The following is a 27,277-nucleotide window of genomic DNA, read 5'->3' as shown; positions in this document are numbered from 1 at the left end:
AATACAAGTATTAAAGGGATAGTTCGCCCAAAAATAAAAATTTTGTCATTATTTACTCACCCTTGTTGTTCCAAACCTATATGAGTTTCTTTCTTCTGTTGAACACAAAAGGTATTTTGAAGAATGTTGGTAACCAGACAGTTGATGGGCCCCATTGACTTACATAGTGGGTTTTTTTCCTACATGTAAGTCAATGAGTGCCGTCAACTGTCTGGTTACCAACATTCTTCAAAATATCTTCTTTTGTGTTCATCAGAAGAAAGAAACTCTAAAAGGCTTAGAACAACTTGATGGTAAGTAATGACAATTATTTATTTATTTATTTTTGGGTCCCTTTAATTTCTTTCAAAAATTTCCTAAACTATAGTGTATATTTGGGCCATTTATATATATATATATTAAAAAATTACAAAAAAAGTACAAGTTTTAAAAGTTGGTACCCCTCAACACCGAAGCTTAGTTTGACGTTTAGAAATTCTACTCTTTGTGGCCTAAAATGTTGTTTTCACTCCTCAGTGAAAAACATTCAGTATAACCTTCCTGTTAGCCTCACAGAAATAAGGGCTCTAATGGGAACATAAATCTCCAGCCAACTTGAAAGTATCGTTTTATTTGTGAACTTATGAGATCTGATAGATTCAGGACACTGCTTTTTTTCTACTGAATTATTGGGCTATTCTTTGTAAATGGCTTGGCTTTAAATCCTGCCTTCAGTGTTGTAATTTGAGAACTCCCTCTGCTGGTTATTACATCTCATTACATGGCATAACCACACCAATACAGATCCCTTATTTTTTCAAAATATCAGTCAGCTTAAAAAAATCATCATAACTCACCATACTGTGTCTGTTATCCCCAAATCTGCCGTTCAGATTGGCCAGGTGGCAGTTCTTGTACCACCAGGCACCTTGGTGAGTCAGAGCACAGTTACCAAGTGCAATGTCATTGTCTGAATCAACTGTGGAGAAAGATCCTCCCTGGTGGTAGGTCATGGCATCACCTGTGCACAATGTGTTATTAATAAAATGACTATGCTTCATATAACTTGGTAGGCATAATCAGATTACATAATTCAACTTACCAGCGTTTCCTTTGTAGTTGCCAATGGTAAGTTTAAACTTCTGTTTGGATGGTGCTACTTTGAAGTTATCGTAGACGGCATATTTCCGCTCTGATCCCACGCCCAAATCGAAACGCACCTCATACTGTGTCGCAGTATTAGTCAGCTCATGGATCTTCTCCAAGCCTGGTAAAAATAAATAAAAATAAAAATAAAATTCATCAGTGCAGCTCAAATCAATATCTAGTTCTGTATGAACCAAAGACATGGCTAGGTGAAAGGTTTCAATAAGCATATTATGTGAAATCTTTATTGGGATATACCAAGCCAAAATTCATCTTTCAGTTCTCCAAAGCCTTTCATATAGTCTCTCCAGCGCTTCATGAAATCTAATTTGCCGCTGTTTCGTCTCTGGAACACCTGTGGTTGATGCATTGGGTAAGTTGTTAGATACAACACTCATACTATACTGTAGATGCAAATGAAATAAAAAAATGAAGACAAACTTAGCACTCACAATCCAGCCGCCACCATCAGTCGTCATGTCACAGTACACCTGCAAGGGTCTGCTACGGTTGCTATTGGTGTAGATTGTGTAGATGCCACTCTCCATGTTTCCATTCTTCATAATCTGAGTGCAGTCCATTGGGAACGGGTAGGCCACACCCACTACAAATAGCACCAATTTAATGAATCAATGATGCTTTTTATTTCTATTAACTTTCTTTTATTTAATATTTAGTGCAAATAAGGCTTGATGATATGTTGATACACTAGGAGTCAAATAAAGGTGTGAATGAAGGAATATGGTATTGCATATATTACCTGTACTAAATATTGTCTCCACTACCCTACTCCTCTTCGAGCCCCTGTAGGCAATAAGGGTGACAATGTACTTTTTCCCCATTGCAAGGCCAGAAAGATCAAATCTATTGTCCCGCGCAGTCAAAGTTTTTTCCAAAGTCTAAAACCATAAAACAGAGAAATGAATCAAACAAAGAAGAACTCAGTTGTGCCAAAATGACAAATGTCTCATAGTATCATATAAGTTTGGCCTACTAACAAACAGAACGGCTACAATTTAAACAGGGAACACTTTACAATAAGGTTCATTAGCTAATGCTTTGGGTATCTAATCTAGCAAAGAGCAATAATGTTTTATAGCATTTTTTTTTTTTTTACAGCATTTATTTCATATTAAAATAAAATACATTCACTACTGTTTAAAAGTTTGAGGGAAATTAAGAAATTAATACTTTTATTCAGCAAGGATGCATTAAACTGATCAAAAGTGACAGTCAAGAATTTCAAATAAATGCTGTTCTTTTGAACTTTTAATCAAATTAAGTGGGATTTTAACTATTAATCGAATATTCCAAAAATGTATCACGGTTTCCACAAAAATATTAAGCAGCACAACTTTTTTCAACTTTGATAATAATAAGAAACGAGAACAGGGAACGAGACACTGTGTCGATGTAATGATGACGCTATGGGGGAACGCCCTCCACGTGAATCGGTGTCTGAAAAGCTATCCAATCACGGCAATCGATATTGACCAGCGACAGCCTATGATGTCACTACTAGTGTGACCCAGAAGTATAAAAGGGGCGCCTAGAGAACATGTCATCCACTTATTGTCTGAAAGGACTGTTCAGCAGGCATAACCTGCTGAACAGTCGTAACATTACAGTCGTAACCTAGACGTTCCCTTTCGAAAGGGAAATTGCACTGTGTCGATGACGCTATGGGGAACGATATACAATCCCACCATGCTGAGGGGAGTGCATGCCTATTATGGCTTGTGACAGAAACTGTCAGAAATGGCAGTTATTTCACAGAAAATGCTAAGAAACACTCCCCCTTCGGGTCACATACATTATTCCCTACTGTCACTGCCCAAGCTATAAGCCTCAAAGTGGCCTCCGGACAACGGAAGGCCTACCAAGGCTGCTCAAAGCCTTGGAATCAACAGCTTCCATGGAAGGAGTTCCTTTAACCCTTTTAAACCGACTGTGTCGTCGCCGACAAATACCAGCAAGCTGTATTCATTTTACTGTAACTCTTCAACTGTTTGCACAATCAAAACCATTCATATTGCCCCTGACAGTAGACAACATGCGCTTTTCAGCAATATATGGCTTAATTTCATGCTTTCCATCAGCAATTGACAGCAGCTTTCTGGCAGAGCGGGAAGGAAGGATTTGAACAGAGATACGAAGCACGGCAGGTTAGAGTGTTTTGGATTGCATAAAATAATAAAAGAAACGAACAAATACATGGCGAAAGAAGTGGTAGACAGCAGAAGAGGGGATTGGGATGATTTTTAATTAAACTTGGGAGGCGGATGGCCATTACTCTTTCACGTATCTTAGCATGTTGTGTGTGTGCATGTGTATGTGTGCGTGCCTATGCATGCATGTGTGTGCGTGTATGAAAAAAAGTGTCCAAAATGAAAACCGTGCAACCCAATCTCACAAAAAAAGATTTGTATATATGTATTATAGTTCACTTTTCAACTTTAAAGTGTTAGTTTCTTTCGTTCGTGATTTTTTGCTTTTTTTTTCTAAATAAAAATAAGTAAATTTATTTTATTTATTTTATTTTTTTATCACATAGCCTTCACCATACCTAGAGATTGGCATGGGGTACTTTCCATAAGATCATCTCTCAATGCAAATCAAACTAGCTATTAGGCTAACTGAAATAAAACCATGCCAATCTCTAGGTATGGTGAAGGCTATGTGATGATGTGGGGCTATTTTAATTCCAAAGGCCAAGGGAACTTTATCAGGATGCATAGTATCCTAAAAAAATAAAAAAAATAAATCTGCCTGCCTCTATGGGAATTTAACATAGGGGTGTACACACTTATGCACCATGTATTTTAAGGAAGAACATTTATTTATTTACGATACATTATTCATTCACAAAGAAAATTGGTGTCCTTAAAGGTTGGATTTTTCCTAATTTTTTAAATTAAGGCATTAAGTTCAATTTCCAAAATATGATTTTTTATTCCTCTTTTTAGTCAACTTTAGCATGGGTGTATTCACTTATGCATAGCACTGTATATATATATATACATATATACAAACTGTATATAGTAAAAGAACTATAAGTAAATTAAGAAATTAACAGTAACCTACATTAATACATGCAGTAAATGTATTGTTTATTGTTAGTTCATGTTAATCTTAAAGTATAATTACCTTCTAAAGTGTTACCATTAAACGGATACAGTATGCAATTGAACATGTTTGTGTGCAGAGCAAACCTGCATACTGCCATCCTCAGCCCTGTAGGTCAGGATGTAGCCATCAATATTAGCCTGAGGAGCTTTCCATGTAATAGTGGAGGTTTCAGTCTGAACATCAATGGCTTTGAGATTCTTGGGTGCATCAATCTCTGCAGATCAACAAAAAAGTGCTTGGTTAAATGAAGTCGACATTGTGTGTCTGGAAATGGTCATGAGAAAACAACTCATTCTAAATGAGCTCTTAATAGATGAGAAATGTCTCTCCTTGTAACTATGAGAGTTAGCCTTCCAGTTAGTGTTGAAAAATTATGGATTCTTCCTCTTTAAGCTTGCTGTGCTGAATTAATTCAGTTATCACTACTGCTGAGACAAGACCTTAGCAAAGACCTTCGTCATGCTTCATTTGACATTTTTAGGCAGAAGACGAAAGCACAGGCACAGAGCCACGCTGCCTGCATGAATCAAATAACCTGTTTCAGCTTCTGTTGTGGCTTTTCTGCTTGAGCGAGAGCCTTTCACAGCCCAGACATAGACTGTGTAGAGAACTCCAGGCTTCAGACCAGTGAAACTGTAGGAGGTGCTGTCAGCTCCTACTCGAACCTCCTGACCGAAGCCATCTATAGAGCTGTAGCTCAGCATGTAGCCATCAATGTCAGCCTGCACCCTGTCCCACGTCACCGACGCCGAGTCCTCTGTCACCTCTCGGGTTAAGAGGTTAGTAGGAGCGTCTATATCTAAAAAGCCATTTGTACAACAGTGTTAATGCTTCAAGGAAGTACTTCCATTGGTCTGCTTCAGTTATTTATCTCAAGATTACGAGTTGAACAGTGAAAAATATAAAAGAAATGAAAAGCTTTTGTTGTGTGAAGTACTTCAAAAGAGAAGACATCTATGTACATTCTATATGTCTGTCAACGAGTATAGGACTTAAAGGTGAACATGATTTCACCAAATAGAACATGTTCATGGATCAACATTCCAATCAATCAGTCAGATTTGAGGGATAGGTTTAGAGTTAATGTCAAGTTTAGGCTTACAACAGGGGGTAGGGGCTTCTACACCATTCTTATTTACCAATCCTTTCCCTCTGATTTTAGGGATGTTATGGGTAGGGTTAGGTTTAGGGGTACGAATAGAGTTAGGGCTATGTTTTTAGACAGGAATGTTGTTCCAGGATCAACAAAAGATGTTGATCCAGGAACATGCCTTACTTTTCAAAATCACGGCAACCAGGGCATAAACTAGTAAACCTGTAGGGGGTGCTGTAGTCTCTTCTCATTGGGCCAGAGTTTTGATTGTAACATAGATGTCTCTCTTTTCTTTGATCAAGAAGTTAGTAGGAGTATGTATTTCTAAATTAACCGTTAACGCATTTGATTAAAGGTGAAGCATGTCATTCTTCACCACTAGTGGCACCAAACAGAATTGCAAAAATAGTTATTGTTTTCAAGCAGGTTTCCCAAACACCCATCCATCCATCCATCCATCCATCTATCTTCAACCGTCAAGGCTTTCTAAACATTCTACACAGTTATATTAATTTCTTTGAATTTCAATTAATTTTAACTCAACTTCTTTACTTTCATAATCAAATTGCAATTCTGCATCCAGTTTGTTTCCTCAATTTTAAGTATTTTAAAATTCAATTCTGAATGGTGGACTACGTTTAAAAAAATGACATCACTTTTAATCCACATTTCTACACTTGAGCCATGCATGATTGAACAATTTATCTGTAGAAACATAAGGCTACCTGTCTGAGTACAGCACAATAACTGAAATTTAGGGAGGGTAACACTGAAAGGTCTTATTTAAAGCATTATTTCTGCAAATAGATAAACGGTCCAAAACAGAGAACACTGTGTTAGTTTGCATGAGCCGATTGGGAAGATACAGTTCAATAACCTGTTAATGCTTCTGTTGAGCTCTTTTTGCTAGAGCGAGGGCCCTTGATGGCCCACACATAGACTGTGTAGAGAACTCCAGGCTTCAGACCAGTGAAACTGTAGGAGGTGCTGTCAGCTCCTACTCGAACCTCCTGACCGAAGCCATCTATAGAGCTGTAGCTCAGCATGTAGCCATCAATGTCAGCCTGCACCCTGTCCCACGTCACCGACGCCGAGTCCTCTGTCACCTCCTTGGTCATAAGGTTAGTAGGAGCATCTATGTCTAAAAAGCCATTTGTACAACAGTGTTAATGCACCACATTGCTGCATTAAAGCCATGCAGGTATAGGAAGTGCAGCAGAGGAGAAGACAATGTATGTCCATGTAAAGGAATGCATCACTGAACCATGAAGAGGGTAGAGGATCTATCCTTTTCATACTGATACAACGAATGCAGGATGCAGATTAGGGTTGGGCGATGTCTACCAATTTGGCATCAGACGATGTCTACAGTGAAACGATGGACGATGACATCGGGAAGTAGGGGGGTAGATATTTTAGATAGTTCTCTCTACATCTCATCAGCAATTTCGATTTTGGTACGCTCTGCAGCAGCTGACCACTAAGGACCGAATGTACAGTGACGTGACATAACTGCCAGATTCAATGGATCGCGATGCCGGCTCAACATCGTGATGTCTGTCAGCCATCGCGATGGACGATGGCATCGTCTATCCGCCCAACCCTAATGCAGATAGCAATTGATATTATTTCCCATCACAGTTTGACTTCATTTGAAAGTTTATTGATCTTGGTAAAGTTTTTTATCTTATCTGATGCTGGTTGGTGAAAATAAATGACTTTCATTAGTGTAAATTTGGAAATGCCCTGTGCTTATGAAAAGTGCAATTTTCTCAAATTAGTGTTCAGCTTGATTAATGCAGCCAGCAGGTTCTGTTAGAACGTTGCAATTCATCATTAGACGACACAGAGACGTAAAACAAAACAGCACTGAATGCTGCTGTATGATAGTACTTTTAAAAACATGACTTCTATAAATGTCTTGTATGAATGCTTATGGGAATTTAAACAAATAATGTATCAAAACTAACAAGAATTTCTTGCAAGCACTTCTTTTCTGTCAGTGTCTGTGTTGTTGTGTGAGCACAATAAATAACTGGTCAATCAACACTCCTTTTATGAAATGTGGCAGCATAGTATGAATATGTATATATAATATTTATCATTTTTATGCTGTTATTATTATTATTATTATTATTTTGTCATTTCAGTAACCTCCAATCCAATCCACATTATTAAAATGTGAACTAATCGTTCCTGAACAATGACAATAAAAAGCTACTGTTTGACTACCTCAAATTTGTTAACCTGATTGATATTTTGCATTTAATTTGAAGATTTACACATTAAAGTGAAGCAGTAACACAATACAAAAACAAATCATGGTAAAATAGGGTAGATAAAGCATGCTCAGACAGTGTGAATTAACATTCGCAAAGAGCAAACATGTTTCGAGAGGAGTGATGGGTGAATTATTGTGCAATCAACAGATGCTAATGCACTAATATATGATAAATATTAACATAAAATCTACATTACTACATTACATATTAAAATGTCTGAAGCTAATTAAGTCAGCTACAGAAGCAAACATTATGAAACGCTGTCATTTGTAAGTTCAGGCAACAGCTACTATAAGCAACATTTCCTACAAAATAATCAAAACTTTAGATTCCCTGATTCCTGTAAGCAAAACCTTAGATATTCCACTTGTTAAAGGCTGTATCAGTCTTTCATAAAAACTCAATGTAAACAGAAATAGACAATGAGGCTCACACTATAGTGCACAGATTTCTTCTAATGCTCTTTAGATGCTGTAATGTGAACAGTGATAAATGGTTATGGAAACCCGACAGAGGATACGCATGGGTACATTTGTTATATATCCAAGTACTTCTGTTTAGGTTGTGTTTCCTGACTGAATGTCAGCTGCTAATGCACTTAGACCATCTGGTTTACCGTCTACAGCAGCACCCAATGGAGAAATAACTTTCTTATTCTCGCTTTTAAACTTGAATTGCTATGAAGGAGTCTTATTATTACAGGGTTGGCAGTTTAAAAGCATCACTTCTATATGTGTTAATGATGCTTCGCCTTATGGAAAATGGAAAATACTAGAAAATGATGGCTCCACAATATGCGGTTGAAAACTGGTAAGTTGCTGCTGCTTGCAACACTGATTCCCAGATAACATACATAAAGATAAAATCTGTACTGTGTGTCTGCTAAACGCACAAATGTAAATGTTTTCTGCTAGGAATGAATGCAAAGGCTTTGTTGGATAGACAAAAGCTCTGTCGAAAGAAATAAAATCAAGCAAGGAAATGACTGCTTAGATGCACATGAAAGCAATGAACATCTGAGAATGAGAATGCCACTCTTCCATCCACTGAGAAACTAGAAAGATCAAAGCCAAGATCCCTTGAGGGAATGCTTGAGATGAGGAAATAAAAACAGAGGGTAAAGCCCCAAATCCTCACCCAGAAGGTGAAGAGCTTACCCGTCTCGGCCTCAGTCATGCTCTTTCTACTGGAACGAGAGCCCTTATAGGCCCAGAGGAACACTGTGTACAGGACTCCTGGCTTCAGAGAGGTCAGCTGGTAAGACGTAGCGTCTGCTCCCACTTTAATTTCTCGGCTGGTGCCCTCTGAAGAGCTGTAAGTCAGCGTATAGCCATCGATCTCAGCACGAACACCATCCCACGTCACAGTTGCGGAGTTCTCTGTCACCTCCCTGGTTGCCAGATTGGTTGGGGCATCAATGTCTGTTATATAAGATAAGTCAAGGCATTCAGATAAAAGAAAATTCAACACTTGTTGCACCAATAAAAGAGAAAACATTTTCTAAATGAGTATTTTGTCCAGCAAAAATATTTCAACAATTTAAATAAATATTTAGATTCTTGCACACAATAAAAAGAAATGAAATAAAAACAATAATATTTACATGAAATATTTATGATAAATGTACTAATTACTCTTATATTATTTCATATAAATCCTCTGTATTTTTTGTTGCATACATTTTATTTTATTATTCAATTATTTTTAAGTATTTAAGTATGTATAATGTTTAAATCAAATATTTGATATTTAAATATTTATAAAATTATAATTTTTTGTGATAAATTTACTTTAAACATGATACATTTACTTCCCACACCCCCATACTACATGGATTTTGCAGTTACCTGACAAAACATTTTTACAGTGAATTGATTCTTCGTGAATTCATTAATAGATGGCAAACTTGTAGAATTTTGTATGCGAGGGAAAGTAACTGCAGGAACAAGATGCTGTTTTTGTATTTCATCAGGCTTATGGATTCTCAATTATCAAGACCTGAAGAGCTGAGGATGTGCGCAGGGTCATATAGGCAGTGCGGTAAGCATTTGTGAGCAGTTTCACTGGAACTAAGAGAGTGTCCATGCAATGCAATGGAGGAAGTGAGGAGACAAGGAAAAGCAATCATCATTTAGATTACCGTTCTGTGACTGTGGCAGGGTTAGCCGAATGTATCCGCATCATGGAAACTGATTCCTGATGCCTTCCAAGATTGCTAGAATCCACAGCTCTCATTTTATGCTCTCTGATTGCCAAGGTGGGCTTATCATGTTTGACTCGTCTGGGTTCAAGACATGGACCAGAATACAAAACAACACCTTACACTGGACAGCAGACAATACCAATGCTAAACGCATTAGTGAGACCTTGAAAACTTCATGATACTGCAATTATAGTCAATATCTCATTACACAAACAACCACTCATAAACCAATTTGTGTGCCAAGCAGCTCTTTTCTGTGTTATTTCTTATACACATATTACAGAATGTGCTTTATAAAACAGCATGTGGCCAGAGGGATTGAGCCAAACTGTCAAATGTGTCTCTATTCCTGTGTCTGACCACTGAAGTATAGTCAGATTTGAAATATTTCTCCCAAATTTCTCTGGACACATATCAAGCTTCCAGGCCAAGGTACAGCAGGGGAGAGCAAATAAGCTGAAAGCACTTTTCTATCCATCATGACAATCAGGGCAGAATTCATGTCTATTTCAAGATGTGCATTGTAGATATGTTGTGAAGATACATTGCAATGCAAAATGATGCACAGAAAACGACGCGATTATTCAATGACTTGTGAGTGCATTCATTTAATCTGCATTGCATTTAGCACCGCATATAAGAAAAGAAGCTCATACTGTGATGAATACACTGAATATAAGTATAGAACTCATTAGCATGCTTTTGTAAACTACTGTAGTGCATCTAATAGTTATGATGTGCCTTTGTTATGTAATAGAATTAAAATATAGCTTTAATAAAGGCAAGGCAATTTGTACGAATTTTTCGAGGTGGCTAATTCGTACGAATTCATACAACCTCACTTGAACAAATTTGCGAGGTAGCATTGAATTTGTCCTTATACCATATATAGGTACACTATGCAAATTGTTTTTGGTAATGTCTTTAATTAGAGAAAGTTTTCTGAAGTTAAAAAATTGCCTTGCTCAAGAGAAAACAAACACCTGAACCATTTGTTTTAATGATTCTGAAAGCCCTTCCTGGTAAATAAAGCTTTAAAGTAGTGCAGATCAAGATGTGAGGTCTTGCTTACCCCAGGACATTAAGTTCTTTGAAGCAGTCCAATCCAATGATTCTTTCCACTGAACAAATGATGCATTAAACTCCCCTGTGGTGGCATAACTACACCTGATTGTTATGGAGGAGGTGAGGACACGTTGATTTCAGGGTAGTACAAAAGTCTGCGGCTGATTGAATGTCTTCAATTGTAGAAGAAACATCCCCTATAGAGCAATTTTATTCTTTTTATAGAGGCAGTCCTTTCATTTAATTTAAAAGTTGTTTGTCTATGGTTCCCAGGAATAAAAAATAAAAAAACTCAACAGTGCTGTTCAAGTCATTGATGCTAAAAGAGGTTCCTCGTAAAGCCCACAATCAGATCTATAAATTTCACTGTTCATTCTCAGGTCAGTCTGAAAGCTTCAGTTGTAAAACATAAGGAATTCTACATTAAAGAGTATGGTCGCCCTACATTCCATTGGATGACAAGAAGAATAATATACACTCTGTGATGCACATGCACAAAATATGTCATGTCCATGAAGAAGCATTGAAAAACCATTTCCTGTTCCTACGGTTTGGTGAGACTAAGTGTGGGAGTATCTGGTGCTGTACTTCATAAGTTGCTGAGCAGAGGGAAAACCCTGTCTACTGGAGGCCCCTCTAATAGCTGCTGTAGCTGTCAGGAACAGACTTAAAGAATGTAGTACAACCGTAAATTTAAAGGCACAGTCAGGTATTAAATTTACACTAACCCGAGCACTTTTTGAAAATGAGAATCTTGTTGAGGCTCAGATTAGGTATGTGCTACAGAAATCAAATATTAAATGTGCAATAACACCTGGGCTGGAGCCACCTCACCCAGACTATCCTGCCCCCTCACTCAAGATCAGTGTTTCTTAAACTCGGTCCTGGAGGGCCACTGTCCTGCACAGTTTAGCTCCAACCCTGATCAAACACACCTGAGCAAGCTAATCAATGTCTTCAGGATCACTAGAAACTCACAGCCAGGTGTGTTTGATCAGGGTTGGAGCTAAACTGTGCAGGACAGTGGCCCTCCAGGACCGAGTTTGAGAAACCCTGCTCAAGATGGATCAGGTTTTAATGACAAAATATAACAGACTATTTAAAGAAAAATAACAACTGAATAAAACAATTAGGCTACTATAGCAACATTTTGGCTGAGGACAGTCTGTTTTGCAAAGTCACATTTTGATTGCCACATTTGAGACATTAACCTACAAACATCCCGTGGCACAAATAACACAGCTCTACTGAGTAATCTAAAGGTATGATGATTTATTTTTTCATGTTTAGAGGGCTAGGTAACTGGTCTTAGTTAGCTGACTATTTCGCTGTATTGTTATTGTTTGTCCCCGGCCACACTTCAGGTTGTTCAAACATAATAATATACATCTGTTAAACGCATCGCAATGAGTGTCTATTTCATAGTAAAGCAGACACAATTAATTACTTTTGGTGTTGGTGGTATCATGGTAACTTGTCTGTTTTCATGGTAAAACTAATGAAATTGTGTATCTAAGACACTTATATATGGTGGTTTAAAACGTGTCAATTTCATGGATATCGATGAGTCAAAATTTCAAATATGCTGGCCTAGGCAATTTTCCTTTTGTTTTATGTAGTATTCAAAGCTCTGCCATCTGTATTTGTTCAGTAGCTTTAGTTTCATAGTTGTAGTAGCGACAGGTTTGTTTACGGTCCAGCAAATACGTGAATGGGCCACATTTGATGTTCTAGCTGGGGTAACTTTGTGTTACGTCATCGCCCACTTTCATTACTCTGCTTGCGCCGGCTCTGAATAACACCCAAACTATGTCTTCTAGAAGCCAATTACTACCAATATACAATCATTCTGAGCCAATATTCTAAAAATCCAACACAGAGCTAAAGTGTCCAGCAACTTTTTAGGCAACACTCCGACTGTGTAAAGTAAATTATCTTTGCTTGGAAGGGATTAGTGCTGTAGGACTAATATGAGGTCAGGTTTTAGCTACCTGACAGGGATCAAATAGCCTGAAGAAGCAGTATGCTTCTATCTACTCACTCTCATGTTGGTCCAAACCTGTATGAATTTCTGTCAGGTCTATTAAGTCAAGAACACACGACAATAAAAATGATTTAGAAATAAATTGCCATTCAAGTTGATAATTCTGAATACATTTTTTGGCGGTATGGCTCTGTTCAGGGAGTCCTCTGACCTTTCATGAGCACCATGAAATAGCAGAGAGTCAGAGGACAGCAGCAGCATTAGGGAACGCTCACACAGCTTAGGACTGGGAGAGCTGAACTATTCCCCCAATGAACAGAGCAGCAACGATGACAGAAAAGCAAATGCCACGTTATACACGACAAGGAGGAGCTGGGGAGGTGGCGGGCTGCAGAGAAGCTAGCATCAAGCAGTTAGGAGCGAACTGAATCTGCTTAAAATAGGGCGCCCTGTTTTGAGCGTAGCCATTAGCAGCGAGAGGAGTTGAACAGCTGATGCGCTGATGCAAAACAGCTGATGCATCTCAGCTGATGAGACCGTGTTGTTGGCCAATAGCGTTAGCAGCGTCTTGACTACCCGGCCTGCTAGAACTGACGCTTACGCTCAATTTCTTTCTTCTGCTTAACACAAAAGAAGATATTTTGAAGAATGTCGGTAACTAAACAGGCCCAGGTATATGGAAGTCAATGGGGCATTGGGCCTGTTTGGTTACCCATATTCTTCAAAATACTTATTTTGTGTTCAACAGAAGAAAGAAACTCATACAGGTTTGGAACAGCATGAGGGTGAGTAATTGATGACAGAAACGATTGATTGATTGATTGATTGATTGATTGATTGATTGATTGGACTGCCACTGCGCAGGAAATATAGGCCTTGTTTACACTGCAGGTCTTAATGCCCAATTCTGATTTGTTGCCTATATCCGATTTTTTTGACCGTCCATTTACACGTTCTTTCAATTGTGACCGATATCAGATTCATGTGTTTACACTTGACATACTATCTGAAACATCATCGCACATGCTTAAAGGGGGTTATTGCACAGATGAACGAATGCAAAATATGATTGATGCTAGCTTTGCGATATATGCGAAGTTTGCCAAACATCACCATGATTTTGAGACGGAGGAGGACGAAAAGGGCCATTATGGCAGCCTGCGCATATGCTTCAGTTATTGTGTGCGAGAGAGATCTCAGGACTGGTGGGAGCATATTGTGGGGGGGCTTTAACGAGGAGCAGTGTGTCTGAAATTTTAGGATGAACAAGCCAACCTTTGATATGTTGTGTCAACGTTTGTCCATATTCCTCTCCTACGACAAAACAAACGTCAGAAAATCTTTGTTTACATGACAGTCGCATTGCCACATATCTAATTTATATCGGATTTATTTCCACATATGAACAAGGTCTGAAACCGATTTCGAAATATCCGAATGCATGCGTTTTTTTTCCTGTTTACACGGTCATAGAACACATCCGATATGTGTCACATGAACAAAAAAATCGGAATTGGGTCACATTTCACTGACAGTGTAAACGAGGCCATAGAGACCAGACCTCTAGGAACTTTAATTGAATACCCCTGTAGTAGACAGCTGTGTGCCTGTATTTCTGTTACAATCTCTTATTTGACCACTATTTGATTTCATATTTTGCTTTATTTATGTAGCCTACCGTCAATTATCACCACACTTGCCTCCTCAGACAGCTTTACAAACATCATTTGGACTGATCAGCCAGCCTGATCTCATAAATGCGTCTCTAGTATGCTTTGTATTTATCTTGCAATTTATATGCGAAAATTTGTTTTTACGTGCATATGATACACAGTTTTCGGGCACATATGATACGCACTTTATGGCGTGTAATACGCACGTACCCCACACCACTAATCCTGCCCAATGGGTTTACAGTGCGTATAATATGCACGTACTAGAGACGCATTTCATGAGATCGGGTTGGATCAGCTGACTATGAGACTTGGCAAACTCTAACAGCTAATTTATCTATCTTAAGCACCTTTGGGTAAGAGCTGAATTCCCATAGGTAAACAGCCTGACAAAGTAAACTATATTTATGCTTACAGCAACAATTCAAAGATACAGATGTTGAAAAGAAAATCTAGCATTTCCCTGCCCTACATTTGACATATTAAAGACGCACCATGAACGTAACTGTGGTTATGTATGATAAGTTTTCTTTGCAACCATAATTTTGTGTCTTTAACCATAAATCTGAAGGGATGATCTTATTATTGGGCCAAAAGCACTGTTGCATAAATATTAAACAGGGAATATTACAGCTCCTAAAAAGCCATAAATATTAGTCCAAGCATTTAGGCTATGAAATTTAATGCTAAAACATGAAAAATGCCTTTTAATGCTTTAAGGGCTATGGCTAATTGACATTTTAATAAGGGGAATATTATATGAGCAGTCCATCAGAATTATTCTGCAACATTTCCAAAAGGCACAGACATGCACAAATCACATTTTTAAAAGACTTATTTTCATTATACATCATTGGGGATTTACAGACCACAATACTAATTTATTTCCACATCATTTGACAGGTTTGGTTAGTATAAGGATCTCATTGTTGGCAGACTATCAGCTCTAAAGCAAACTGGATCACTACCTTTTAAATATCTACAGCTCCAACCACTAAGATACCTATAATAATACAGAAACCGATGCCTCGAGGGTTCTTCATGAATATTTGTTGGTTTTGGACATGTGTATTTTTTCAGAGCAAGAAATGTTAGAACTGCCACATTTCAATAGCCCTGGGTAAAATAATAAAATGGATTTGTTGTTTTTTTCAGTCAAGGAAGCAATTTAATTGATTTATGGTGACAAGGAAAATATCTGTCTTGCGCACTGGGCTGTAAAGATTTTAACTACCATTGGACACTGAACCCTTTCAGAAGAAAATATTTTCTGAGAGTAAAGCATGAAAGGACTCCATCCATAAAAAAGATTGTTGTGGTAAAGATTTCTATCTCTAGCATCAACATCAGAACAATAATCTGATTTCTGCATCTATTTGTCTCTTTCATTTTTCGCTTCCTTAATTTCTTTCAGTATCTTTTAAAGTTGTAATTTCTATACAGACAAAGGTCAGGTTTGACCTTTTGTACCGACAAGAATAATAAAATGTGAAATCAAATATAATGTGACAGCGACACGGGTTAATAAACATGTTGAATAATAAAAAAGAATGACCTTAAGCCTTGCAGAAAATAAAAAATAAAAAAAAGGATTCTGTTTTGGGTTTAGGGGACAGAAAATATAGTTAGTTCAATTTAAAAATGTTATAGAAGTCAATGAAAAGTATCCGCTATGATAGAAAAACAAAAGTGGCAGCTCATACATTTTATTTTCCACTTAATGCATTGCAACGAGGCACATTACTGACCTGTGACCCCTGTAGCATACGATGGCTTGCTTTCAATTTCACCTTTGATCACTTGTACGCCTATCTGATATTCTGTTCCTGGGTTGAGGCCTGAAAAACACACATTCATGTTGTTCTCACTACACAGCCAGTGAATTCAACATACTCTGTCTGAAGCTCAGGGACCCATGATAGTAGATGGATGCATTGCAGCAGACTGACCTACAATTGTGTGCATGGTTTTGGCCTCCTGGCTCATTGCCACGTTCTCCTGTCCTCCCTGACCATCAGGGCTAGAATGGGTCAATTTGAAGTAGTCCACAGCGATCGCAGGGTTCTTCCAGTCCACCTGGATGGAGTCCTCTGTCTGGCCCACCACCTTTATTCCTTCAATACCAGAGACCTCTGAACAGAAAAGCAGATCGGGGCAATTATGTTATGCACAGTAAACAGCTTAAAGTGATTTTTGTTTATGTTTCACTGCGCAATATGACAGTAGCCTTTAACTTTACACTCATTTTGTTTACCAGTGGCATTGTAGTATTACCCTATTCTCTGAATGTATTTGTCCAAGAATAAATTTTTTCTTAGGAGAAATCAAAACAATGGGGTGTAACCAAAATGAATTTGTTATTAAATGAATGTTATTAAATGCTATTAAAATTGTATATATTACATATAATTAATTGTTTTAGCAAATATTAATATATAATTCATTTTTATAAATTAATCAGTGAAGAACACTTATTTTTCTTATTTTAACAGTGATGCTGCAGTGACACTTTTAGGTTCTTGCATATTTTTGAATTGATGTCTCCGGTACTCCTCTTACAAGCATCCGTCCTCAACATTCTGCCACCGGATGACAGAAATTAGTTACAGCCTAGTATTCTACCACTTCAGACTGAGTTGGTCCTTCTCATCTCTGTGACGGAAATGCTTTCAGACATTTCAACTCTTTGTTAATCAGTGACTGACAATGTCCCATGCCGACCATTCATCTTTGTCATCATATCCATATGATCAGCACTTTCTCATGGGAGTCTAACGTGCTGTTAGAGAATGTACAACTGACCACATCAAAATGCTGTAGTGCACATCCCATTGTTACACAACTGCAAACATTCATTTCCATGAAAATGTGTTCTTGGCTATTCATTGAAGTCTACAAGCTTAGTTACATCTGGCATTTATGGTTAACACAAATACCCCCATTTCTTTTGTTTACAAGGCATTGGAGACATAAAATCTATTTTAAGCTGTAAATAAATAAATAAACCCCTAATACTGCATGATTACAAGTATCTCTGTAGCATTTTAAGCCATCAGTCTTACCGGTTGTAGCCACCATCTCATCAGAATCACTGTTAATGCCCCTGATGACAGCGTACACCTGCACTATGTACGTGACTCCGGGTCTGAGTCCTGTGATTAGGTAGGAGTTTTTCGTGTTTTCCACCTGGACCTCTTTAATGGCTCCCTCGTCTCCCTTTGGATAGTAGGACAGGATATAGTACTCAGCTCCCCTTACAGACTCCCACTCCACCAGCAGAGATACATCTGTGACTTTGATCAGACGGAGGCCTTTTGGTCCTAGAACTGAAGTATGAAACAATGTTGTCACCACTGGGAGTTTATAAGCATTCTTTTACATCAGATGACATTGGGGTCTATGCAATGGGGTCCGGTTTATTAGAAGATTTGTTCACCAAAAAATAACAGACCGAAATGTGTCACTATTTATTTACTGAGAATCTTCCCCCCATGAAACAAAAATGAGTGTAGGATTTACTTTGAAACAACTTCCACTTAGAAATTAAAATTCACTTTTACTTGCAAGTAATTTATAAAGATATATTAAAAGCCTTACAAAGAAGTAACAATTAGTTACTCTGAATTAAAAATAAAATAAAGTAGAAAGACTAAACCAGTAAAACCTACTTTGAATTTTTACAGGCTCATAGTCAGTGTGCTGAACTGATGAATCAGATCATTCCGATTCATGAACAAATCATTCAGACCATTTAGATCAACTGATTCATTAAAAGGATCCGACTCAAAAGAACAACTAATTCATGAATTAGACATTGCTACTTCTCTCAAGTATACACCAAGAGGAGCTTTTCATTGAATAATTTAAGTACATTTTGATTTGTTCATCACACAAACTGTAAAAGAGTCATATGGGACACTTTTATGATTTATTTTTTTGGCAATTTAGAGCTTGATAGCCCTAGTCCCCATTCTCTTTTATTATATTTAAAAGAGTGGCCAAACTATTCTTTGGAAATTCTCCATTTGTGTCGCACAGAAGAAAGAATGTCATTCAAATTTGGAACGACGTGAAGGTGAGAAAATAATGACTTTGACTTTTACCCAGTTCTCTTCTTTCATTTCTTAAGCTTGTTCACATTTTTGCAGCTCATCTTGCCAAATACCAGGTGATCCTGAGGTTTACTGAACATCTTAGCTGGCTACTTTTGGGAGATCTTACATTTTCACTCTGGTTACTTTGTGGTTTTAGGCCTCCATCTATAAGTATGGATTTGAACAAAACTACACATCAGGAAGAAAAGAGGAAGGTCCCAGACCAGTAACAACCCAGGAGCCCCAGAGTCAGACAGACTGTCAGCAGCCCAGGGAGCGAAGTTTCCATTAACACATTACCCACCGGCTTAAGGGGAAAACATAAAGGAGATGGTGGATTTAAGGAAACACTGTTAGAGGGGGAAAAACATCAGGGAACTCCATGAGGGGGAGAAAAGGGTGCTGTGGAGACCGCATTACCCAGGAAAGAATGAACAGCAGGTTTGGACATTGTTCAACATGGAGAGGGGGCAGGAAGTCAAATGTTTTCCTTCAATTCTGCAGGAGCCTTTCCATCCAGTGGCAGTTAATATGGCAATTCTTGCCGTTCTCTCCAGGGTTTTCCAGTAACAATTCCACCCGTAAATAATATCCCAAAAGGCCAGCAGAACTAATTAATTATCATCAGCCAGCTGGAAAGAAAGCATAAGTGCCGGAAATGCATGTTCCCACTGATTGATTGTAAGGGATAACCAAAGCCATTAAATTACAATTATAACACAGTTTTGTTTGGACTTGGACACACTAGCATAAATCAACAGTGGTGGTTCTTCTAGCCAGAGCAGCATCAGCCTGATGCTTAAAGTACCTTTAAATAACCATAAATGCCATTTTAATAGCATTTTATTGTGATCTGTAATAGATATAAAAGATTTTGATGTCACAATCATATACATTTATTGTGAAATTGGGCAGTCGAGGCCTTAATGGTTAGAGAGTCAAACTGGTAACCTGAAGGTTGTGGGTTCGATACTCAATATCCCATTCGCTCCCAGAGCGCCACAGCAATAATGGCTGCCCACTGCTCCGTGTGTGTGTTTGTGTGTCCACGGTTTGCAGTGTGTGTGTTCTCTACTCACTGCTACATACGCTACCTTGGATGGGTTACCATACTTGGCCTTCACTTCACTTTTTCACTTTTTCACTTTTATCTGACTTTTTATGCAGTGCCTAAGCCTGTGGCAGCAGCAGATGTTTCCATAGAAGGAAAATCTAAATCTAATCAGCATCTACACTGTGTTGTTGATTTGCCATTAAGACATCCACCAAAACCCACAAGACTCATTGTGGTCAGAACAAAGTTGCCACGCTGATCTTTTAAATGATCGACCAAATTTACGATTAATGTAGAATTAATGGTGTTTTCTGTTTTTCATACAGGTCTAATCTATGTGGGTTTGTAATCGCTTCCACACAATCTAGGCCTGCAACCCAAATTTCAAATTTCTATTTATACAGTACACTACCGTCAATTCTTTTTGCTGTTGTTGATGTTGTTTTTAAGAAATGAATACTTTTATTCAGCAAGCACAACTTAAATTGATCAATTCCTCTTTTAAATAAATGCTGTATTTGTGAACTTTCTATTAATCAAAAAATCCTCAAAAAAGCATTCACAAAAAAATTAAGCAGCACAATTGTTATCAACATCAATAATAAGAAGAAATATTTATTTATCCTCAAATAAGCATATTAGAATGATTTTTGTAGGATCATGTGACACTGAAGGCTGCCTGTGTAATGGCTTTAAATTGTAATAATTTTTCAAAAAAAAAAATGTATTTTGATCAAATAAATGCAGCCTTGGTGAGCATAAAAGACTTCTTTAAAGAAAAGAAAGAAAAAAAATCATTAAAAATATTACCAACCCCAAACTTGTTTGTTTTAGTTTTAAAAGGAATATTAAGTGTTATGCCAAAACATGTCATATTCACACATTTCTGTTTACTCCATTCTACCAGACGCATGATATAATGGGAATTTAGATGTATACAAATAATTTTGGACATTGTTTTGGGTATTAAAACAACTTGCATTCAAACCCTAATAAATACCTCTTAATATAACAACCCCTATGTGTTTTATTGCTTCTGGTGTACATGGTATAACTTTTAAAGCATCATCCAAGAATCCTCATAAGATTTTACAAGTCAGACATCTCATATATGCACGAACGAGTGTGGTTTATTAACAATGGCAGTTCCCTTCCCTATAACGTTAGATATGGAGAATCTTTCAGACAAGTTATGGACAGCTGAAACCCTCAAGTTATATTCCAAAGCCAATTAGTGTCAAGATTATGAGAATGTAACCGCTAAATTGATCTGTTTGACTAGTTTGCAGTACTTGCTTTGAACTCCCTACTATTATCATTCTTGGAGTAAATTAAACTGTGCCCTAACCCCCCTAAGAAGCCATTTCAGAAGTGTTAACACAGATGATGTGTCACACCCCAAGGCTCTGGCCATGGCTAATATTTTTTGAAACTCAGCTTATCTATCCATGCATTCCAACTCTGAGGCACTCCACTTTTATCTGAAGGTCTGAGGGAGAATCGCATGGAACAGAAAAGGATTGATGAAAAACAATTCCCTTGTGCTAATGAGGCCTATCTTTTACCTTTTCTTGCAGCAGGAGACTGAAAAAGAGAGTTAATACGAGCAAATGAACTACCTCAAAGTGTTCAATTAGCTCTTATATAAGCGTTTATTTGAAAAGTATGTGAGTAGCTGTAAATTGTAAAGTTTGCACAATGTCAAAGCTTGAACTAGAAAAGTTGCCCCTTACTTTGTAATCTTGAAGAATCCTCTCAAATAAAGCATATAGCCTAAGTATGAATTTTTGTACTCAAAATTTCTGATTATATACCTGTTTTAAAAAAGAAATGCATTGATTTGCATTGATCTAACTCATGTGTGGTGCTTGTTGGTTCAACTAAAAAAGATGAGTATATTGTAGATTTTTTTTCATTAGAAAAACTTAATTGACATGCATTATTTGTGTTGTAAGTTGCCAGAACTTGAGAATAGTAAGTAAGCCAAACATATTCAATTAATTTTTTCAACATAATTAAGATTTATTTTTACATGTATGTAAATATAGCAAATAGCATGACCACAGTAGTCCAAATTCTGAATGAACGACTTATGAACAAGTTATTTTTAGTGAATTCTTCACTAAAAAGAACCTGTGCATCTGTAATCAGGGTATTCTGATTAGAAAGAGAATAACTCTTATTAGTCTGTTCACTGAGTGAAAATAGCAGTATTTTCTTTGCAATAAGTGTAAATAGTAGTTAAACGCTCTTTATAGGTATAGTGCAAATAGTGGCAGATACTATTTTCTCCTCAGTGTATTGTATCCGTTAAACACTTTATTCCCCTTTATTTACAATTTTCAAATCTTTTCTTAATTTTTATTTAAAATGAATGCCTCTTTGAGCTGATATGCGGCAGATTCAAACTCGTGTCAGTCGCATCAAAAGCTAATGCCACCAACCTCACTCTCCACACCACTGCTCCTGTTATCAGCAGGATATCTTTTGTAATTTTGTCTGGCTCAGTCAGATAATAGAGGGTGGAGTTAGTGTAAATAGCCTCTGCCTACAAGGTGGGACACTCAAATCCTAAAAAAAAAAATTCTGTAAACCCACTTCACATTTTCACACTGAAGACAATCTTACCCGTGGAGCAGTCGATTCCGAAGAATCCCTCATCGCAGATGCACTGTCCATCCACGCAGCGTCCATTACCTATGCAGTCGTTCGGACAGGTCGCGACACTGCAGTCTTCTCCTGAGAATCCACTAAAGCACACACATTTGCCATCCACACAGCGGCCTTTATCTTTGCAGTCATTGGGGCACGTGAGCTGGCTGCAGTCATGGCCGGTGTAGCCTTCATAGCAGACGCAGCGTCCGTCAACACAGCGGCCATTATCATTGCATTCGTCAGGGCAGGATGAGATGGAGCAGTCTGGACCCTCCCAGCCTGGGTTACACTTACAACTGCAAGAGTCATGCTGGTACGTGCCATGCCCACTGCAGCTGGTGTCCACACCTAGCAGAGGAGAATACTCTTAACATATTGAAGATATGAAGTCTTACTACCAGTGCATTTATATCTGAAGTGGAGAACGAAGCAGAGAGTAACAAAATAGAGAGAATATTTAATGTATAATTGCAACAATGAAATTGATTTTGAATTCAATTTACTGAATTGCAATTCAAAGAAATACAGAAGGTAATGGCATTCCAGGAAATTAAGTTATTTGACCTTGGTGGTTCATAAATCTATGGCTGCATCTGAAGTCGCATCCTTCCTCCCCGAATTCACGGTATAATAGGGCCTGTTTCCACATGGTCATTTCATAAGTTTTTACTGATCGGATAGCTATCTGATATGTTAAAACGGTTCCATTTACAGTACACTTGCCCGCATAAATGTGTCTCCACAGCACGGATATAAATCGGATCTTCAATTCCCGACAACTGAGGCTGGTTGGTCACATGATTATGACAACATCCAGATTATATTCATACTACATTGGGGTTATATAAAGTTTAATGGTACTGCCTTCAAAAATTCTAAATTCAAATTTGAAAATTCAATGTATTCTAACTTAAAATTCTGTATTCTAAATTAAAAATGACATACATCTCTGCTATTATTTGTAGTAGTAGTATTTTTAATCGAATCATTCTGGTCTAATGTAACTGATCACATCCAAAGTTAGTCTATATTACAGTAACAGATACTGTATGTAATTAGAAAGAAAGGCTGGGGTGTCGCATGTGATAAGAGACACATAAGACAATTCATTTTGCACTTTTATCATTATGCACTAAAACTTTCAACTATGCACTGCTAACTAAATAAAATTGCCATACATTTTTGGTCAATCCAAGTAGCTTGATCTTAAGTTTCTTACAATCAGGGAATAATCGTTAGTATACTAATACCTGACCCTCCTTTGCAGCAGCTCTGAGCGCATTGGCCTTTTAGGTACGTGACCTCCTCCTCCAGGCCATTTACACGGTACAACAGGGCTTTGAAATCCTCAGAGTCAGCACATCCACAACCAGCCGGCTGTAGCCGTATGTTGTGCTTGAAGACAATGTCATTCTCTCCATCCACTGTGACTAACTGTCCTTCTGAGGCCTGGTCCTGGGAAAGTTGTCCCACTTGAGAACTCTGCTTACAACCAGAGTCAATCCTGTAGACATGGCTGAATGTGACTTCTTTCTCTGCTGGAAGCACCTCCTCGGACAGCACAAGTTGGGACAAGGTAAAAAGCGTCCCCAGAAGAAAGAGACCTCTCTTCAGCCGGTTGAATCTAACAATCATGGTTTCTAAAAGAGAGCAAAAAGACATGAACTCTTGGAGAATCTTATGATGATTGCGTGGTTGAATTTACAAGCATTTCTTTCTCAAAATATCAAACTTTCCTTATGGTTTGCGGTCTCACCTTCCAGTAAGGAGCTTGATTTGCATGCTACACACATGAAAATCAATGCACAAGACATCACATTATGTTTAATGGAGCGAAATCTGTTTTACAAGGCCAGTGTTACAGATGTCTGATCCTACTAGGAACTGGGCAGACCTTATGTTTGCCAAGCACATTCCATCAAAACCATTAATTGCACATCTACAACCACAAGGGCTTCTGGGAGCAGAGAACACTTCAAACTAAATGATGTAATCCCCATGACAATTATGTCATTCAAACCTTTTAATACATCTCTGCAAAGTAGGATGTTTTACAGAAGAGAAAACCCATGCTTCAAAAGAGCCACCAGGGACTTGTTTGCTTTAAAACTAAAATATGAATTAAAATAACTTTATTCTCCTGAACACCAGCGGAAAGCAGGGCCCCAGCATACCTAAGTTAATGTAATTCATTTACAGTAAGTATGTGAATCTTGTGTGGTCTGGGAATCTTGATGTGGAAAAAGGGTTTTCTCTTAAAAGACTGATCATAGTTTATACTATACTTTACTACTATACTAAGTTAATTATAAGTAAATGTATACGACAGATCTTTATAAATTACTTGATAAATGACAGCATTCTTCTATAAATAATCTGATATAAAACTATTTAAAAATTACATATATATATAATAAAAATATACATAAAAAATAAAAATATAAATCAGAAATATTATTTACATGCATCTGATTGTTGTAGATAGACAGCATATAGAACTTGAGTAAACAAAAATCATAAATACTCGTAGAAGATGAGACATATCTAGCCATTATGCAATGCAAAGGCAAGGGCCCCTGTGAGCCTACAGGACCTTAAATGACAGCCATCTACTCTGCTTTTACAGCCAGATAGTTTCACTGACACTGCATAACCTGTGACAACACCCGATTAATATCTATATGCACTTTTCCTTTATGGATTTGAATTATGTCCTTTTATCAATCACAACACTGTAATAACAGAACATGACAAATGGCTTAAAAATTCAGCACCACGTTTTTGAATTTGTCATTTATTTATTCCACACCATATTCATTGTTTTGGAAAATTAAGAGGATCTTTGTAAATGCGGCACTTAAATATAAACACGGATCAACACACATCAAAGTCCAGAAGCAGATGTGGAATGACAGAAATGCTGAAATGAGGAGACAGAGCACTCCCTCAGGACCCAGATAGAAATGTGAACAGAAGCACAGAAAAATCTGGAGCTCATGCCGTGCGGATCAACCAACTGAGAAGAAAACAGTGCTGGCGGCTGTTGTTTTTGACAGATTCTATTTTGCAGATGTGGACAACTATTCCATTGCATTAGTCTGAGAAGACGTCTAACGGCCATTTTGGGTTCATCAATTTCCAAATAATAACCTTAAAAAAACAAGTAAAGCAATGAATCATTCACTAAATACAAAATGTCTTGATCAGCCAATATATTCTTGTCAATGCAACCCAACTGTATATGTCCAATAGTAGACCTCAATACAAATAGCAACTTCAAAAAGCAACATCAATAGCACAAACAAAATGTTCACACAGAGCAAAACAATTATCCTATAACAGTAACCACATAACAAATCAGCAACACAGTTCATATGAAATGGTTTGTTACGGTCTGTTGAGAAATTTGTGACTATTTAGAGGAATAATGTTGGTTTAACATGTGTTTTTATGTAGGCTAGATTCAAAGACATTCACATCTGTGACTCATACATGGAACAAAGTATTTAACTCTGCATTATCCCTTCTAATTGGTATATCAAAATAACAATACTCGACTCACTGGGTAATATTTAAACACTTAACACTGAACTCAAACAGGCAGGAGAGTCTCTCTATCATCTGAAGGACTCTCTGATGCTAATTAGATTGGATGGTGCAATATTGAAGCATGGAGTGGTGAGGTCCATGACCGTCCTGCCGTAGCCCACATCACAGGCCCAGACACCACACACATGCTAGAGCTGCAAGGCCCTTTGAGGGTCTCGTTTATTGCTTTCTGTCAGAGGCTTTTATTTCTTTTTGCTCTTTTATTTATCTTGGAAAGGACACTGGAAAAGCCTGCCAACTTTCTTCTTCCACAGCTACAGGAGGAGATGTTTGAGTCTGCATGCACATACATAAACACACTAAAGAAGATGCTCTGTTTCTATCACAGTAACTGAACAGACAATACAAATCGCACTGCAAAAACCACAAAATACTTTTTGCCCACATTTTGCATGTAACTGGCCAATGCATGATTTTATATATTTATAAAATAAATATATATAGAGGAACAGACTGTTAAAACTAGAAAAATATCATAATGATAAAAATAATAATTCAAAAGATATGTCTTATTTTATGCCTTTTTTTTTTTTTTTTTTTTTTTTTTTGCAGTGTAGAACATTCAAGAATCTCCTTGAGTTTTACAAGTTGATGTCCAATTGGACACAGTAATGTTTGAACATTTATTTTCTATACCCAGTGAACAATTCAGCAAGCCGTGCCCAATGAAATCCCTGCTACAGCAATAGTGGAAAGGATGCTTAAAAGAGCCTGGTTCAATAGAAGAGATGCAGGCAGCTAAGTGGCCGTTGGCTGTTTTCTCTTGGATCTCAACACCAAGTCAAAACATAATCTTTCAATGCTTTGACTGGGACTCATTCATGGCTTTTAGGAACTACAAGTGCAAAGACCTACAAGCAATAAGGCATACGAACAGACTGTGAACAGCATAAATCACATTCTGAGAGGGGAATAAATTGAGTGAGGTATAAGGCGGGAAAACAGAGAGCCAGACTGTGCCGTGCCATGCCCTCTCCTCTCCTGAGACACATTAGGAAGAAGACAAAGACAGTCTGTTCCACTGCATCTGAAGCGGAGCCCCAGTTGCACCATTAGGAAGGAGATTCAGGGCTTACCGATGCAGAGACAGAAGAGGCGGAGAGGTGAGGAGTGCAGACTGTGAGCCGCAAACATCCAGCACTAGTGATTTTCCCCTTTGCTCTTCAGCTGATGAGAGCTGAAAGCAATTAAGCTTAAGTCTAGGTACAGACTCATTTCCTCTCCTCAGTATGTGAACCACTGGGGAATGAAACCACAGCAGCCTTAGAGGATCTTTCAGATGCCCAAAACTGATTTTGTTAGCCTGTAATG

The 27,277-nt window shown here is 37.7% G+C and overlaps 1 protein-coding gene across 3 annotated transcripts in view; it reads right to left on the bottom strand.

The window, feature by feature from the left end:
* tnn (tenascin N) overlaps positions 1 to 27,277 on the bottom strand; it is a 29,615-nt gene that overhangs the window by 1,126 nt on the left and 1,212 nt on the right. Inside the window, exons 2-15 of one of the 3 annotated variants that reach the window (XM_084410837.1) lie at positions 23,608 to 23,997; positions 22,331 to 22,705; positions 17,617 to 17,880; positions 16,504 to 16,686; positions 16,303 to 16,392; positions 8,787 to 9,050; positions 6,225 to 6,488; positions 4,790 to 5,053; positions 4,338 to 4,468; positions 1,886 to 2,024; positions 1,578 to 1,729; positions 1,384 to 1,480; positions 1,082 to 1,246; positions 837 to 1,000 (exon numbers count right to left, since the gene is read on the bottom strand). In XM_084410837.1, the coding sequence (XP_084266963.1) occupies positions 837 to 1,000; positions 1,082 to 1,246; positions 1,384 to 1,480; positions 1,578 to 1,729; positions 1,886 to 2,024; positions 4,338 to 4,468; positions 4,790 to 5,053; positions 6,225 to 6,488; positions 8,787 to 9,050; positions 16,303 to 16,392; positions 16,504 to 16,686; positions 17,617 to 17,880; positions 22,331 to 22,705; positions 23,608 to 23,992 (2,937 nt within the window). In that variant the 5' untranslated portion in view covers positions 23,993 to 23,997. The remainder of the gene's footprint in view (positions 1 to 836; positions 1,001 to 1,081; positions 1,247 to 1,383; positions 1,481 to 1,577; positions 1,730 to 1,885; positions 2,025 to 4,337; positions 4,469 to 4,789; positions 5,054 to 6,224; positions 6,489 to 8,786; positions 9,051 to 16,302; positions 16,393 to 16,503; positions 16,687 to 17,616; positions 17,881 to 22,330; positions 22,706 to 23,607; positions 23,998 to 27,277) is intronic. The other 2 variants (XM_084410838.1, XM_084410839.1) reach the window with 2 other exon arrangements.

The sequence above is a fragment of the Rutilus rutilus genome (genome assembly GCF_951802725.1).
Source record: "Rutilus rutilus genome assembly, chromosome: 6".
NCBI classification, from domain to species: domain Eukaryota; kingdom Metazoa; phylum Chordata; class Actinopteri; order Cypriniformes; family Leuciscidae; genus Rutilus; species Rutilus rutilus.
Note: the sequence above shows the minus strand (reverse complement) of the source record. Positions and strands in the feature narration are given on the sequence as shown.